Genomic DNA, 13,418 nt, shown 5'->3' on the forward strand with positions numbered 1-13,418 from the left:
TCCTAAGAGAAAAGTGTGGATTATTCGGGCTCTCTTTTGGGGTGTGCTCGATGGAATTCGCTCGATGTAGCTTGCCTTCGGTGTGCTTAGTGTCTGGTGAAAGATGAGTCCAACCGAAGGTGTGCTATTTTGGGCGGTTCTGTCACACCCGGTATCCATAAGACAAGACATGGGTCGCACTATCAGAGGTGGCTCAGCCCATAAGATCAAGGCGTGCACCGCATGGCTACTAAGAAGATGTGATTTATTAGATACTGTATAATACCTAAATATGATAATTTTTCTTGTAACCCGACCCCTCCAGAGCATATAAGGAGGGGTAGAGGTCCCCTAGTCGACATCTCCATACGGATCATAGGCTTAGCCTTAAGGCATCTAAACACATAGCAATATCATATGATAGCCAATACAAACCAACAGACCACTAGAAGTAGGGTATTACGTCGTGCTGACGGTCCTAAACTTGTCTAACTCTTGTGTCTCTGTTGTCCTTCTTGTTCTTGATTACACGCACCTCTGTCGAACAATCTACCTTCGTGGATACCCCTCAGGAGGACGGCTGACGATATTATGTCGACAGCGACCCTCGACATGGCGGCACAACAGCGCCAATAGCCCCGATCACGAGCGTACCAGCGTGGCAGGGCTAGCACAAGTGGCTCTCCGACAGATCTAGGCTCCCTCTCCGAGTCGTGCGAGCACGTCCTCGTCACGTTGGGCAGCCGCCACTGCCTCCGATGAACTCCACACGCCTACGAGGCCTCCATTCTCCTAAACAACATGGAGATGTTGTGCCTACGCTTAAAGCGCATGTTGCAAGCAGTTTGTTTTAATTATTTTAATTGTTTCAGAGGTATGTTGGAAGTATTTTATATGGATGTTGTAAAAAGTAGATCAGGATGTTGCATATATTACAAGTGTTTTAGATGAATGTTTCAAACTATTTGTTCAAAATATTCCATCTATTTCAGTCGTATGTTTGCAAGCATTTTGATATGGATGTTGCATATGTTTCACACATATTGTAAGAGTATGTTCCAAATGTTTTATTCTTATGTTACAGCAAGTGTTTTTCACTGTTGCAAGTTGTAAGTGTTTATCTGAAAGTTGCATATGTTGCAATAGGCCATACACGTATGTTGTTAGTTTATGTTTCAAATATTTTAGCTGTTTTCAGAAGTATGTTATAAGTATTTTATCTGGATGTTGTATCTGTTACAGTGACTATACACATATGTTACAAACGTATATTTTTAAATATTTTATCTGTTTTAGACGTATGTTACAACAAGTGCTTTATGTTGTTATCATCAGTGAGCTCGGGAAAGCAAGCACAGGCTGAGACGGTGCCCGCGTGCATGCCCAGCAGCATTGTGTGGATGCGCAGCAGCATCGCATGCGTAGGCGCGTAGCAACAGTAGGTTCATGCGGACTCGTGCAGCAGGAGCATGCGGGCAACTGCAGCAGGCGCATACGGGCGTGCAGCAGGCGGAGGCAGGCAACAACAATATGCGCATCAGCCAGGACAGCAGGCGTAGGCACGCAGCAGCAGCAGGTGCGTGTGGGCGTGTGCAACAGCAGCATGCGCATCAGGCAGATAGGCGCGGATGTCTGGACGGGGCTAGCGTCCGAACTTCTGAACGCTACCCACACCGTTGATTTAATATTTTTATTTGCTATCATAGATATTACTGTTTTATATGGATTTAGCCAAACTTAAATGCCCTGTTCGTTTGGCTTATAAGTCATAGCCTGAAAATACTGTTGGCTGATTTGTTGTGAGAGAAAAATACTATTCATTAGCTGAAAAAGTACGGCTTATAAGCCAAGCGAACGGGACGAAAATGTGTGACCATGGCAATAAATATTCAGGTAAGGGCCTGTTTGGTAGGGCTCCAACTCCAACTAAAACAACTTTGGTTGTGGCTTCTACGATGGAGTAGATTCTTTAGCGGAGTTGAAGCTATTTTGATAAAACGTTTGGTAAAACAGCTTTGCCTGGTATTGGAAGAAGTGAAATGTCCATAGCGCCCTTCTCTTTTTTTCTTTTCTTCCTTATTTTTCCTTTTTTTATTTCTCTTTTCTTTCGATATTGTTCTCTCTACCCTATCCCATTAACCCACCTCACGCGACTTCGGCATCTCCACGCATGCGACGGTCGTCTTCAACGCGGATGGGATCTCTTCCACGCACGGGATCCTCCTTCGCTCACCGCACCGGCCTCCACTCCCTCCCAGTGTCGGCCTCCGCGCCGTTGCCGACCCTGGCCTCCTCGCCCGGTCTCACCCCTCCCGGCGACGGCTTCCTCGTCCAGCCTCGCACCTCGCCGCGCCGCCCGGAGGCTCCTCTCCACGTCGGCCTCCTTGCCTTCTCGCCTGGCCTCGCCTCTTCACTACTACATAATCACTTTTAGGGGCGGCTCCAAATGATTTGTAGGGGCGGTTTGGCCAGCTACCCCTACCATACCGTCTCTACAAATCATGCATTTGTAGGGATGGTTCCCAGATCGTCCCCAAATCGATTTGTAGGGGCGACTGGTGTTATCAGCCGCCTGTACAAATCGATTTATAGGGGCGGCTGGTAACACCAGCCGCCCCTACAAAATCAATTTGTAGGGTGGCTACAGTACCATCCGCCTTTACAAATCGATTTATATGGACGGTTCAATTTAGAACCGCCCCTACAGTACATTTTTTCATAAAAAAAAATCAAATTTACAATTATATATATATATATATATATTTATATATATATATATATATTTATATTTCAAATCTGACCACAACACAAGGGCATTATATAATTCAAATCATAGTCTATATGCTTGTATCACCTACCGCCCATTATGCAACAAAGGTCTAACATCTCATATTGCAACTATGTATAGAACTATGCATAAAAATACTTTCTGCTCATCCAAGCAGTGAACGCATCCAGGTGACCACCACCATCCTCTTTTTCTGCTCTTTATTTACTTTCATGCACATCTACACAAGCAAGGCAACAAGGGAAATGATTATTTTCAATACTTGCTAATTGGAAGAGTGAAAAAATACTCAAAACCGAACTGAACTGAACTGCTGCTGCTATATAGCTTCACATATATGAGCTGAAACACATGCATATATTTTAATGGGCAAGAGCAAACAAGGATCAGTACAGAGATTAACTTAAAACTTGTAAAAATACTGCTCATATGCTAGTGACCAATTGAGATCAATACAGTACATATATGCATGCACACCGAGACATCACATGAGCTAGCTAAAAAGGCTTGTGAATGAACAAGGACAAGACCTTGCTCATTTGAGTAAATAAGCACTTAAGACAAGGCATGCAATAATTATTTAACTATTGACAATAATTATTTAACTATTTGTATCCAGCAATCACCCATCTGAATATTTCTATTGGCACAATAGACAAGAGCTGTCATGCAAAAGGAGAAAGAACTTTCAGCCAACTTCTAATGCTAAAGCAGTGTAGAAATGCTCCAAATCATTTTAACAGGTAATATACTAGTATTTCGTCAACAGAGAATCAGTAAATGACAGATATAGCTTAGCAAACAAATAATATTGGTAAATGGTGGTAGTAATGACCCTTGGAATTGATTGGTTTCATTTTCATACAAAAGCAATGCAAATTATTTAAACTCAAGCTTGCTGATTGCTTTACGGGTGTTAGAATCCAGTGAACATTTCCCACAGAAAAGGCCAAATCTCAAGCAACTTTAACAATAGGCCATAGTGGTACACAATTGTAAACTAAAAGAATTGTAATTCCTAAGTATATGTGCATTTTAGTAAGAACCTTACCGATGCTGGAATGAAGATGAAATTGGGTGGCGACTGCAAAGCAAAATCGGACCCATGAAATTCCTCAAAACCATACTCAGACATCAACATATATATTTCATCCTCTAAGCAGGTACTGCATAACCAAGAGATGCTACCACAGAATATTCGAATCTCCCAGCACCAGCAACTTGCAGGTTACTGGCCGTTTGATGCAATCATCTCATATTTCACCCCAATTAAGGAAGCAGTATTAAGCACAAACATAAGCGCTAGATGTAGGATTACGGAAAGCATCAAGAGCATGGCAATTTCCGATTTCCTAGCGACCACGCTAAACAAGTCAGTAACAACAGATTTTTGAGGCGCATCCGTGTCTTCAAGTCAATTTTACCCAACATATGGCAAAGGCAACTGATTCAAACATAGAGAATTCCCAAATAGTTATTCCAGTAGAGACTTACCGGCACTGATGACAGGTTTGGCCCCTCACTTGATCATAGATGCGCTTTCCATCCTTGCCATAGCCATCGACAAAGAGAGCCCAAGGAGTGCTGCATGTACCCAAGAGCTTGTCGTGCTCTTCAGTATATATTTCTTCCTTGGCTCCTATCTCTATTACTGCTGTTTTGCCATCTTCAGAGTGTCTCTCTTTCTTTGGCTCAGTTTCACAATAGCTTACTGGTTCCACGTCCTTCAACCTTAAAAAACAAAAAAAAAAAAGGTTTTAAGAAGATTACTGCTAAAACATCCAATGAGATACGATTGCAGGACATCTACATCCAGTGTTTATTAAACCTATTTAATTTATTTAACATGTGGCAAACAAATTTGGAGCAGAAAACATAACTGACAATTTTGTACTGCCTCGTGGAAAGGCGTTAGGTGTTAACGCCATTAGGACAAGATTGCGCACATGTTATTGACATGACAGTATCGTTATGGGAAAAAAGAAAGGACAGCCACATCCATTCAGATCCATACACACTGAAACTACAATACAAGCACGAGATGAAATAGACAGCGATACTTATACTGAAACGTGTTGAGCTAAGGTGTAAAGGGTGGAAAGAATAGTAAAACATTCCACAAACAGGAACTGCAGGTAGATCCGTTCAGATGACGAAAAATAAACGACTGTCAATCATCGCTATACTAGGGTACCGTTTAGGTGGCAAATTTTTTGGCGAAATGCCACTGTAGCACTTTCGTTGTTATTTGGCAATTAGTGTTCAATCATAGTCTAATTAGACTTAAAAGATTCGTCTCGTTAATTTTGTCTAAACTGTGTAATTAGTTTTATTTTTTATTTATATTTAATGCTTCATGTATGCGTCCAAAGATTCGATGTGACGGGGAATCTTGAAAAATTTGGCATTTTAAAGTGGAACTAAACAGGGACTAGATTCATGAAGACACAGGATGCGCTAAATAAAAAGAACAGATGTTTGCACATAACACAGACTCGCGACCCCAGCGTTCCGGAGGCAAGAACCCGCGGGCATCCCAAGAAAGTAATAATCAGGACACGCATCCACCACCGCAAAGAAGACGATTCGGTCCGTACCTGAGCGACCGCCGCGAGGGCGGCGGCGGCGCGGGCTTCACCCTGGCCACGTCAACGGACCCTGGCTCCACAGGCTTCCAGCGCCACCGCCCACTGCCCGAGGCGGCGGCAGACTGGCTGAGGGTGTGCGCGAGGTCGAGGATGCCGAGCCACTGCATCCGCTCCATGCGCGAGGGTGAACGCAAATGCGCGGGGTCTGCGTCGGGGATTTGGGGATTAGGGTTTAGACGACTTGGGAGAAGACCGCCGATGGGGGAGAGGATGCGTTGGGCAGGAGCAGTCAGCAGGAGGGTATAGGCCGGCTTGGACTTGACGAGGAACGGAGTGGAGGCCGGCCCTAGGAACGGGACTTGGTCGGAGACGACCGAGGCCGGCCATGGCGACTCGCAGCCTCCGCAAGCCGGCGGCGATAGGAGATGGCCCGATCTACGACCATGAGGGGGCGCACGAACGAGGAGCCCCGGATCCTTCGCTGGATCTGTCGCGTGGGGGAGACGAGGAAGACGAGAGGGGACGGGACGGGACGGGAGGCGTCTGCTGAGAGGAGTGGCTGAGGGGGTGTCTGGGAGAGACGTCGTTGTGGGATCAGGCTAGGGTTTGGGTGTTATTTTATATATCGGAGCATTGATCTCAGCCGAACATTAATTTGTAAGGGCGGCTGGTGATTGAGCCGTCCCTATAAATAGGGCGGCTGGTGAGTGAGCCGTCTCTATAAATCAGACCTATTTGTAGGGGCGGCTCGTATCACCAGCCGCCCCTGCTGTTCCCCTGCTGTTCTATTTGTAGGCGCGGTTGGTCTCTGGGCTCCCGAACACACCACTGTAGCGGCTCCGTCGTCGGCCGCTACTAAAAAAAAAATTGTCCCGTTGAACCGTTTTCTACGTGGTGCTTCCCGCGCCGGCTGGAGAACCCTCCCACCTCCCCGGAGCAGCAGCCAGTGTCTGTCCATGCGCAGCGTGTCGCGGCTGCGCCGGCGACGCCGTCGCGCTGCTCGGCCTCAACTGGTTCCTCCTCGGTCTGCTCACCTCGCCCATGCTGCTGGGCGTCGCGCACGCCGTCGTCCCGCGCTCACGTGGCTCGCCGCCGCCGCGCCCCTGTGCCCCGTGTACCCGGCGCAGGGAAAGCGGCAGCGTGCCCGGTGTCCCGTGTTCGTCGGATACACGTTTCTTTACGCTATATGCCCGTAACTTCACACGTACCGGTACTGTACTATACAATACAACACTGGCACATACGGTCATCGTCGTCATACTGAGTCACCTTGCCGTTTTTTGCTTTTGTGATGAACATTGAATTGTTCGGCTGGCTGGCCGGCTGGGGCTGGACTGGCCAGCGCACTCACATTTTTACTGTTCATATGAACAGTGTTTTGGATAGAACAATATTTTTCTTTCGCAACAATCAGCTGAAACAGTATTTTAGCTTATTTTTCAGTCCTGTCGAACAAGCTCCATGAAGCTAGCCGAAACATACTCTGACAAATCCTGAAGCCAGGCACAGCATCTTTCGGGACCTGATGTCTAAAACGGCAAAACCTGATGTGCATCTCGATTAGGGACAGATTTTTTTGAAGACATCACCGGAGGGGTGAGAGCCCCACCTGAATGGATTTTCCATTGATTCCGGCGAGCCGGTGGATGGAGGGTGCCAAGGCACCTACAGGGTCGAGGACCCGTAGTCATATTTAGATTACAAATGAGGAGGTAGGAGAGCTTAGTTCATTACAAACATTGCGCACCACTTGTCAACTATCCATCGATCTTCGACTTTTAGGCGGCAGCTCCAGAGGCGACATGCTTCTTTGGCAGTAGCAAGCAGCCGCCGAAGGCAAGGCTGTTGCTGACGGAAGACGACATCGTGCCTATGGTTCCAAACTTGCCAGCAACAGAGGAGAATCATTGTAGAAAAGAGCTTGGATGGCACCTCAGCCGGCCTGGGCAATTCCCAGAGCCTGTTGACAGGAGGGATAGGCAGGTCTCTCCATCCAAGGTGGTTCCAGAAAGATCTAGCGACCGTGCACTGGAAGATGAGATGGTCACATGTCTCAGCGGATTGACCGCAGAGTTCGCAAATGTCGTCATCCAGGACATGCTTGTTGTGGAGGTTTGCTCGGCACTGAATTCTTTCATGGAGCAGCAACCAACCGAAGAACCGAACCCGGGGGGGAGCACGGCTTTTCCAGACGAAGTTGTCGATCATACCGACTTGTCCGGAGTGTGTCGAGACACGGTATATGCTGCCGGTGTCCAGCCTGTTCGCCGTGCAAGTAAACTTGCTGGAGCGTTCGTCTGGCTGCTGTTGTAGGTTGATGGAAGCGATGATAGCCTCGACCTCAACCTTCTCGCTGCATGCCTGGGGAGAGAGTCGCGGCACCAGGATGGTCGCAAGGCCGCGAATGCATACTTCCCTGACTGAAACATTTGGCTGAGTGTAGTGACTGAGTAGGCAGGGAAATTTGAGTGCCAGCGTGGTGCCCTCTGTCCATGAATCCCACCAGAACGTCGTAGATGCACCATCTCCAATGACGACCTTGGTTATACATCTGTATGCTGGCAGTAGAGATTTCAGGCCATCCCAGTGGTTACCGTCATTGGCCCCCTCCAATGTTGATAGGTCTGTGTGTTGCCGTGCCCAGGCTGCCCATGCTGACTCTTCTGGATGGTGTAGGCGGTGCAGCAGTTTAAGGAGGAGGCAGGCGTTCTGTGTAGCCAGATCGCGCACCCCCAATCCTCCTTCAACTTTTGGCTTCTGGGCAACCTCCCATCGTACTAGGCATTTGCTTCCTGAGGTCTTATCTGTTCCAGCCCAGAGGAAGGCACGCCGTTTCTTGTCAATGGCCGCGATCACTCCCGGTGGGAGGGCCACAGCTTGCATCATATAGGTTGCAAGGCCGTCAAGTGCCGAATTGATGAGGACAAGCCGCCCTTGGTGGTTCAGGAGGGCTGACTGCCACCCAGCAAGCCGACGGTCCACTTTGGAGATGAGCGGGGTGAAAGCGGCGAGATTCAACTTGACATTGGACAGAGGCAAACCTAGGTATACCTGTGGGAAGGACCCCTTTTGACACTGCAGGATACGCACAACACGCTGAAGGCGGTTCTCAGGAACGTGCATGGGCACCAGAGTGCTTTTGGAGAAGTTGATCTTAAGTCCAGTGGCCAGTGCAAAGTCATCTAATGTTGTCTTTAGCCGCCTGACATCAGTCAGCTCCGCACGGACTAGCAGTAGCGTGTCGTCTGCATATTGTAAGACTGGGCATGGACCGTCAATGGAGGGGTGACGGATGCCCGAGTCTTGTTTGATCAGCTGCTGTAAGACATCAGCCACCAGAAGAAAGAGGTATGGGGACAGTGCATCACCTTGCCGCAGCCCCCTTCTGCACTTGATCCATCTTCCTGGACAGCCATTGATTAGGACCGAGGAATGAGAGGTGGTGAACAATTGGGTCATCCATTGAATCCACGTTGGTGGGAACCCCCTGGCATGTAAAATTGCGAGCAAGCTGTCCCAACTAACAGAGTCAAAAGCCTTGGCGAAGTCTAATTTGAGTACCAAAGTGGGACACTTTTTGCGGTGGCAGTATTGGACGAGCTCTGTTGCATAAACAAAGTTCTCTGAAATTGATCTGCCTTTGATAAAACCAGTCTGGTCGATGTCAATCAACTGCTGAACGTGCCTTTGCAGCCTGGTGGTAAGAATCTTGGTGATAATCTTGACCGGGCAATTCTGGAGGGAGACCGGCCTAAAATCTTTCGGAGCTGTGGCCCCCTGACATTTGGGCAGCAGAACAATGTATGCCCGGTTGATGCGGTCTAGATCCACCGTGCCGTTGTAAAAGCTTGAGAGGAAGCTGAGGATGTCATCTTTGATGGCAGTCCAAGCAGTCACATACCAGGCTGGGCCGAATCCATCGGGTCCAGGGGCGCTGTTGATGTTCATTGATTTAACTGCATTGAGAGCTTCACCTTCAGAGAAAGGAGCCACCAGGTCGGCCAGAGCAGCAGCATGCGTCACAGGGTAGAGTGTTGCCACATCGAAATTCCATCTCGTGTCGTCAGCCACACCAAGGATGCTGGTGTAGTAATTGGTCATGGCCTCAGACTTCGCCGCATGATTGACCAGAACTGTGCCATCCACAGTTATTGCCGCAATCCGGTTCATTCTTTGGCGGCAAGATGCACGAGCGTGGAAGAATTTGGTGTTGGCGTCACCTTCCTTGAGGCTTTTCATTTTTCCCCGTTGCTTCCAGTAAGCCGCTTTCTGGCTGAGGAATAGCTGCAACCGGTTTGAGCACTGGTCCCTGAGACAACGTTCACCTGGAGAGAGTGATCTGAATTCTTCCAAGTAGTCAAATAAGCAAATGAGGAAGTAGCAATTATGGTATATGAATGGGGGGGAGCGATGCTTACGCAGCCAAACCTTTGATGCTAGCCGAGCCGCCTTGACCTGTGCAACCATGACACGAGCAGCATCCCCAGTGCGAGAGACAGACTGCCAAGAAGGGAGAACAGAGTGTAGGAAGGAGGGGTCCAGGAGCCAAGACCTCTCCAGTCTGAAAATGCTGGGCTTAGGAATATTAGTTTGGATGGAGGCAAGGATTGGAGTATGATCAGAGGTTGGACGGTGGCCGGAGGTGAGAGTGGAGCCAGGAAAGATGTTTCCGAACTCCGTAGTAAAGAAAGCACGATCCAGTCTAGCGAGTGTTGGCTCAGCCCTTTTGTTTGTCCAGGTGAACAGTCGGTCTAAGAGCGGCAGCTCGATCAGCTGCAGGTCATCAATCATTTGGTTGAACCTGGAGGCTAAGCTAGAGTTAAATGAAGTCGTATTCTTATCCGACGGTGCCCGGGTGAGGTTGAAATCCCCAATAATTATCCAGGGGTCGTTAATGGTGCTGGCAACGTTGCTCAAGTCGCTAAGGAACTGATCGGTGAAAGCATGGTCCGCAGGGCCATACACGTTAGTCAGGGCGAGGCGAAGGTCAGAAGTGGTTGACTGTAGGACCACAGTTATAGTGTACGCCGAGAAGTCATGGTGAACCAGGGTGAAGAGGCTGGAGCACCAGGCAGTAACCAGCCCACCACGAGTATCATTGGCCAGTTTAGCACGGAAGGCGTCGAGGTTGGGGGGCATGAACGAGCGAAAGCAGAAACTGTCTACGACGTTAAGCTTGGTTTCCTGGAGGCAGACAAGCTGTGGGTGGTTCTTGTCGATGTTGTCTTTGACAACCACGCGTTTGTCAGACTGGCTGAGGCCACGCACATTCCAGGAGAGCACCACAAAGTTGTGATACGAACGATTCATGGATTCAGACTGAAACAACCAACGCCCGCTGAAGGCAGCAACAAGTTCCTGAGAGACAAAACAGACGGCGAGAGGACATTGCACGAACGAACAGAAACTAACACAGCAAGGTTCAAAGGCCTAAGAAAAAAGGACGGCGACGGAGAACCGCGATGACCGGTAAAGGCAGTGGCAATGCCAACCAGCCGGGCCGCAGGCGCAGCGTCGATCATGGGTAGCGACCGGTGGCCGCCGCCACCGCAACAGCACGCCTGCTGGGGCCGTCAAGACACGCGGCCTTGGCCAGACGGGAGAGGTCGAGCGCCATCAAAGGATTCTTCTTCTTGAGGATGCGGCAGGCAGAGACCTGCGCCTTGAGCTCAGAAGAGCAGAGTACAAGGCTCTCCCGAAGAGCCTTCCTGTTGACCGCCTTTGTGGTCATGTCGACGAAGGAGCCAGACTCCCGAGCAGCAAGCCTGGAGCTAGCACGCTGAGGTTGGCGCCCAGCAGGACCGCGACTGCGGCGAGGCTGCGGCAGGCGATCAGGAGCAACCGGTAGGCCCGAGGAGGCTTCAGGGGCACCAGAAGGACTCGGGCGCCCGACCGGGCGACGACCGCGGCGCGGCTGGAGGTGCTGGACCGCCGGGGACGGCGGCGGCGCGGGCATAGTGTTGTCGACGTCGTGCCAGGGGAGAGCGAGGAGCGAATAGGAGCAGAGAGGCGTGGAGGGCACCGGGTCCCACGGCTCCAGCACCGTCGACGGGAGGATGACCGGGAGGCGCGGCAGCGGTGCAAGCGGGAAAGGGCGCACCAGGCCGTAGAAGAACGAGTCGAAGCCCGGGAAGCCAGGGACGAGCCGCAGGTTGCCGAAGGGGCAGGGCAGGTCCCGGGCAGGGGGACGCACAGGGCCGAACCGCGGGAGAGGGGTGTCCGGCGCACTCGCGGGCTCGCGGGGAGGCGGTGCCGTGGGTGGTAACTGGGGTGCTGGTGGGTTGGCGCTAGAGGAGGCTACACGGTTGATGGGGTCAACGGTGGGGGACTGGAGGACCGAGGAGGAGGGAGGCGGCGACGCGGGGCGAGAGGGAACATGCAGGACGACAGGGACAGGCCTCGCCACCCCGTGCGAAGCAGGAGGCGGCGACCCGGGGTTGCGCGGGGAGCGTTTGACCGCCCAATGCAGGCGCGCCGAGCGCGGAGTTCTGCAGTTGCGAACCATGTGGCCGTAACCACCACAGCGCCGACACCGGACAGGGTCGCGACAGTCCTTGACGTGATGGTCGACGGCGAGGCAGCGGTAACAAGCGTTGGGGCTAGCACGGAAGCGTCTAGGCGCTGTGACCGGAGTAGGTTGAGGCGGCTTTAACACCGCCTGGAGGAAGGAGGCCGGCTGGACGGGCCTCGGTGCGCCGCACAGTGCAAGGTTGTTGGCACGGTAAATGCAGGGGTCGCCATTGTCAGCCGCGCCGCCTGACGTGGCGTGCATCGGGAGAGGGAGCAAAGGGGGGAGAGAAGGGGAGCCGGGCGTGCACAGCTTAAGCAGGTAAGGGCGCCGCGACGACGCGTTTTGGGCCGCCCTGGCATGAATGCTCTGTCCCCCAGACTTAGCAAGCGAAGCAACTGGATGTGAGAGGGTTACAGTGGGGGACCGTTGGGGCGCATTGAAGGCGGGCCCAGCCAAACGATCGGCCGCGGCCGCCGCACGCGCTTCGTCGCCATGGACGTCGACCTCCATGGATCCCAAACGAAGGTGACCACGCAGCGCAATGAAACGAGCGACATTCTCGGACGCGACTAACACGTGGAACAAGAACGGGCGAATGGATCGTGCTTTCAAGACCACTGGAGGGGACGTCAAGCAGAAGGAGAGAATATTGGAGACCTGGTTGGAGTTGAGGGTGGTGGGGGCGGAGGAGAAGGAGGGTGTAAGCCAGAGAGTACCTGGCTTGGGGAGAGGGACTCCCAGCAACAATGGCGCTGCCGTGGAGTAGAAGTCGCGGAGAAGCAGCTCCTGGAAGCGGTGGCCCGGCCTCCCGGCGGGAGCCTGAGCGGCAGACTTGAACGCAGCACGGGGAGGGACGACGTCGGGTTGCACAGGACAAGGCGACGGGGGCACCTCAGGCAATGACGGCGTAGCTGGGGTGGTGGAAGAGAGGGGGTTGGGCTCAGAGGGTGAAGGTGGCGGAGGGGTCTGGGCAGACGGCGGCGGCGGCGGCTGCGCGAGGGGCGTCGCCGCTGAGTCGCCCGGGTCGAGAGCTTCGGCCCAGAGGCACTCCATCTCAGCCAAGCCGTTAACTTACCAGTTAATTAAGAATTAATAAGATGCGCTTCGATTAGGGACAGATGAATTCTGCTTCCAGTTCCAGTTCCAGTTCCAGATGACTGGTGCATTTCCATATTGGAATCTCCCTTTCCAAGTTCCAACAATGGCTTTGAGTGACAATCTGTCTGTCTCTGGGACAGTTCCATCCATGCCAACTCGCTTTTTCTGTATTGTTTGGCACAAACAATTGTAAAAGTTCTTTCAATTTGTTACATTTTCTACAAATATTCGTATACATAATACAAGGAGGTAATAACTGCTAGCGTGCCAAAAGAATACCTGGAGCACTTTCAAACTGTTACATTTTTCACCAAGTCCTGAAGCCTCACGCCCAGACACTGCAATCTTTCGGGTTCCAGAGATCAAAGCAAAACCTACTCATAACGTGCAACTCGATTAGACGATTATTGATCCTGAAAACAAAGCCACAGATGAATGTTGGTTCCAGACAAGA

At 51.1% G+C, this 13,418-nt stretch overlaps 2 protein-coding genes across 2 annotated transcripts; both read right to left on the bottom strand.

Annotated features, from left to right (window-relative positions):
• Positions 1-2,832: 2,832 nt before the first annotated feature.
• Positions 2,833-5,910, bottom strand: LOC136457172 (uncharacterized). The gene is made up of 3 exons (XM_066457217.1): positions 5,365-5,910; positions 4,262-4,498; positions 2,833-2,987 (listed from the first exon to the last, which is right to left on the bottom strand). Exons 1-3 carry the CDS (start codon positions 5,529-5,531, stop codon positions 2,978-2,980), a joined length of 414 nt encoding a protein of 137 aa, XP_066313314.1. The 5' UTR covers positions 5,532-5,910; the 3' UTR covers positions 2,833-2,977.
• A 4,963-nt stretch (positions 5,911-10,873) lies between these two features.
• LOC136461393 (uncharacterized) lies at positions 10,874-12,919 on the bottom strand. Its single transcript, XM_066460706.1, has one exon. It carries the CDS (start codon positions 12,917-12,919, stop codon positions 10,874-10,876), a length of 2,046 nt encoding a protein of 681 aa, XP_066316803.1.
• Positions 12,920-13,418: the final 499 nt, after the last annotated feature.

This window comes from Miscanthus floridulus, chromosome 6, assembly GCF_019320115.1.
Source record: "Miscanthus floridulus cultivar M001 chromosome 6, ASM1932011v1, whole genome shotgun sequence".
In the NCBI taxonomy this organism is placed as follows: Eukaryota; Viridiplantae; Streptophyta; class Magnoliopsida; order Poales; family Poaceae; genus Miscanthus; species Miscanthus floridulus.

What these genes read in the sequence shown, in the direction of transcription:
- LOC136461393 (XM_066460706.1), bottom strand. Translation starts at nt 12,919, where the DNA reads ATGGAGTGCCTCTGGGCCGAAGCTCTCGACCCGGGCGACTCAGCGGCG.
- LOC136457172 (XM_066457217.1), bottom strand. Translation starts at nt 5,531, where the DNA reads ATGGAGCGGATGCAGTGGCTCGGCATCCTCGACCTCGCGCACACCCTC. An exon ending in CCCTCGCGGCGGTCGCTCAG is followed by an intron (nt 4,499 to 5,364) that starts GTACGGACCGAA and finishes TTGTTTTTTAAG; the next exon opens with GTTGAAGGACGTGGAACCAG.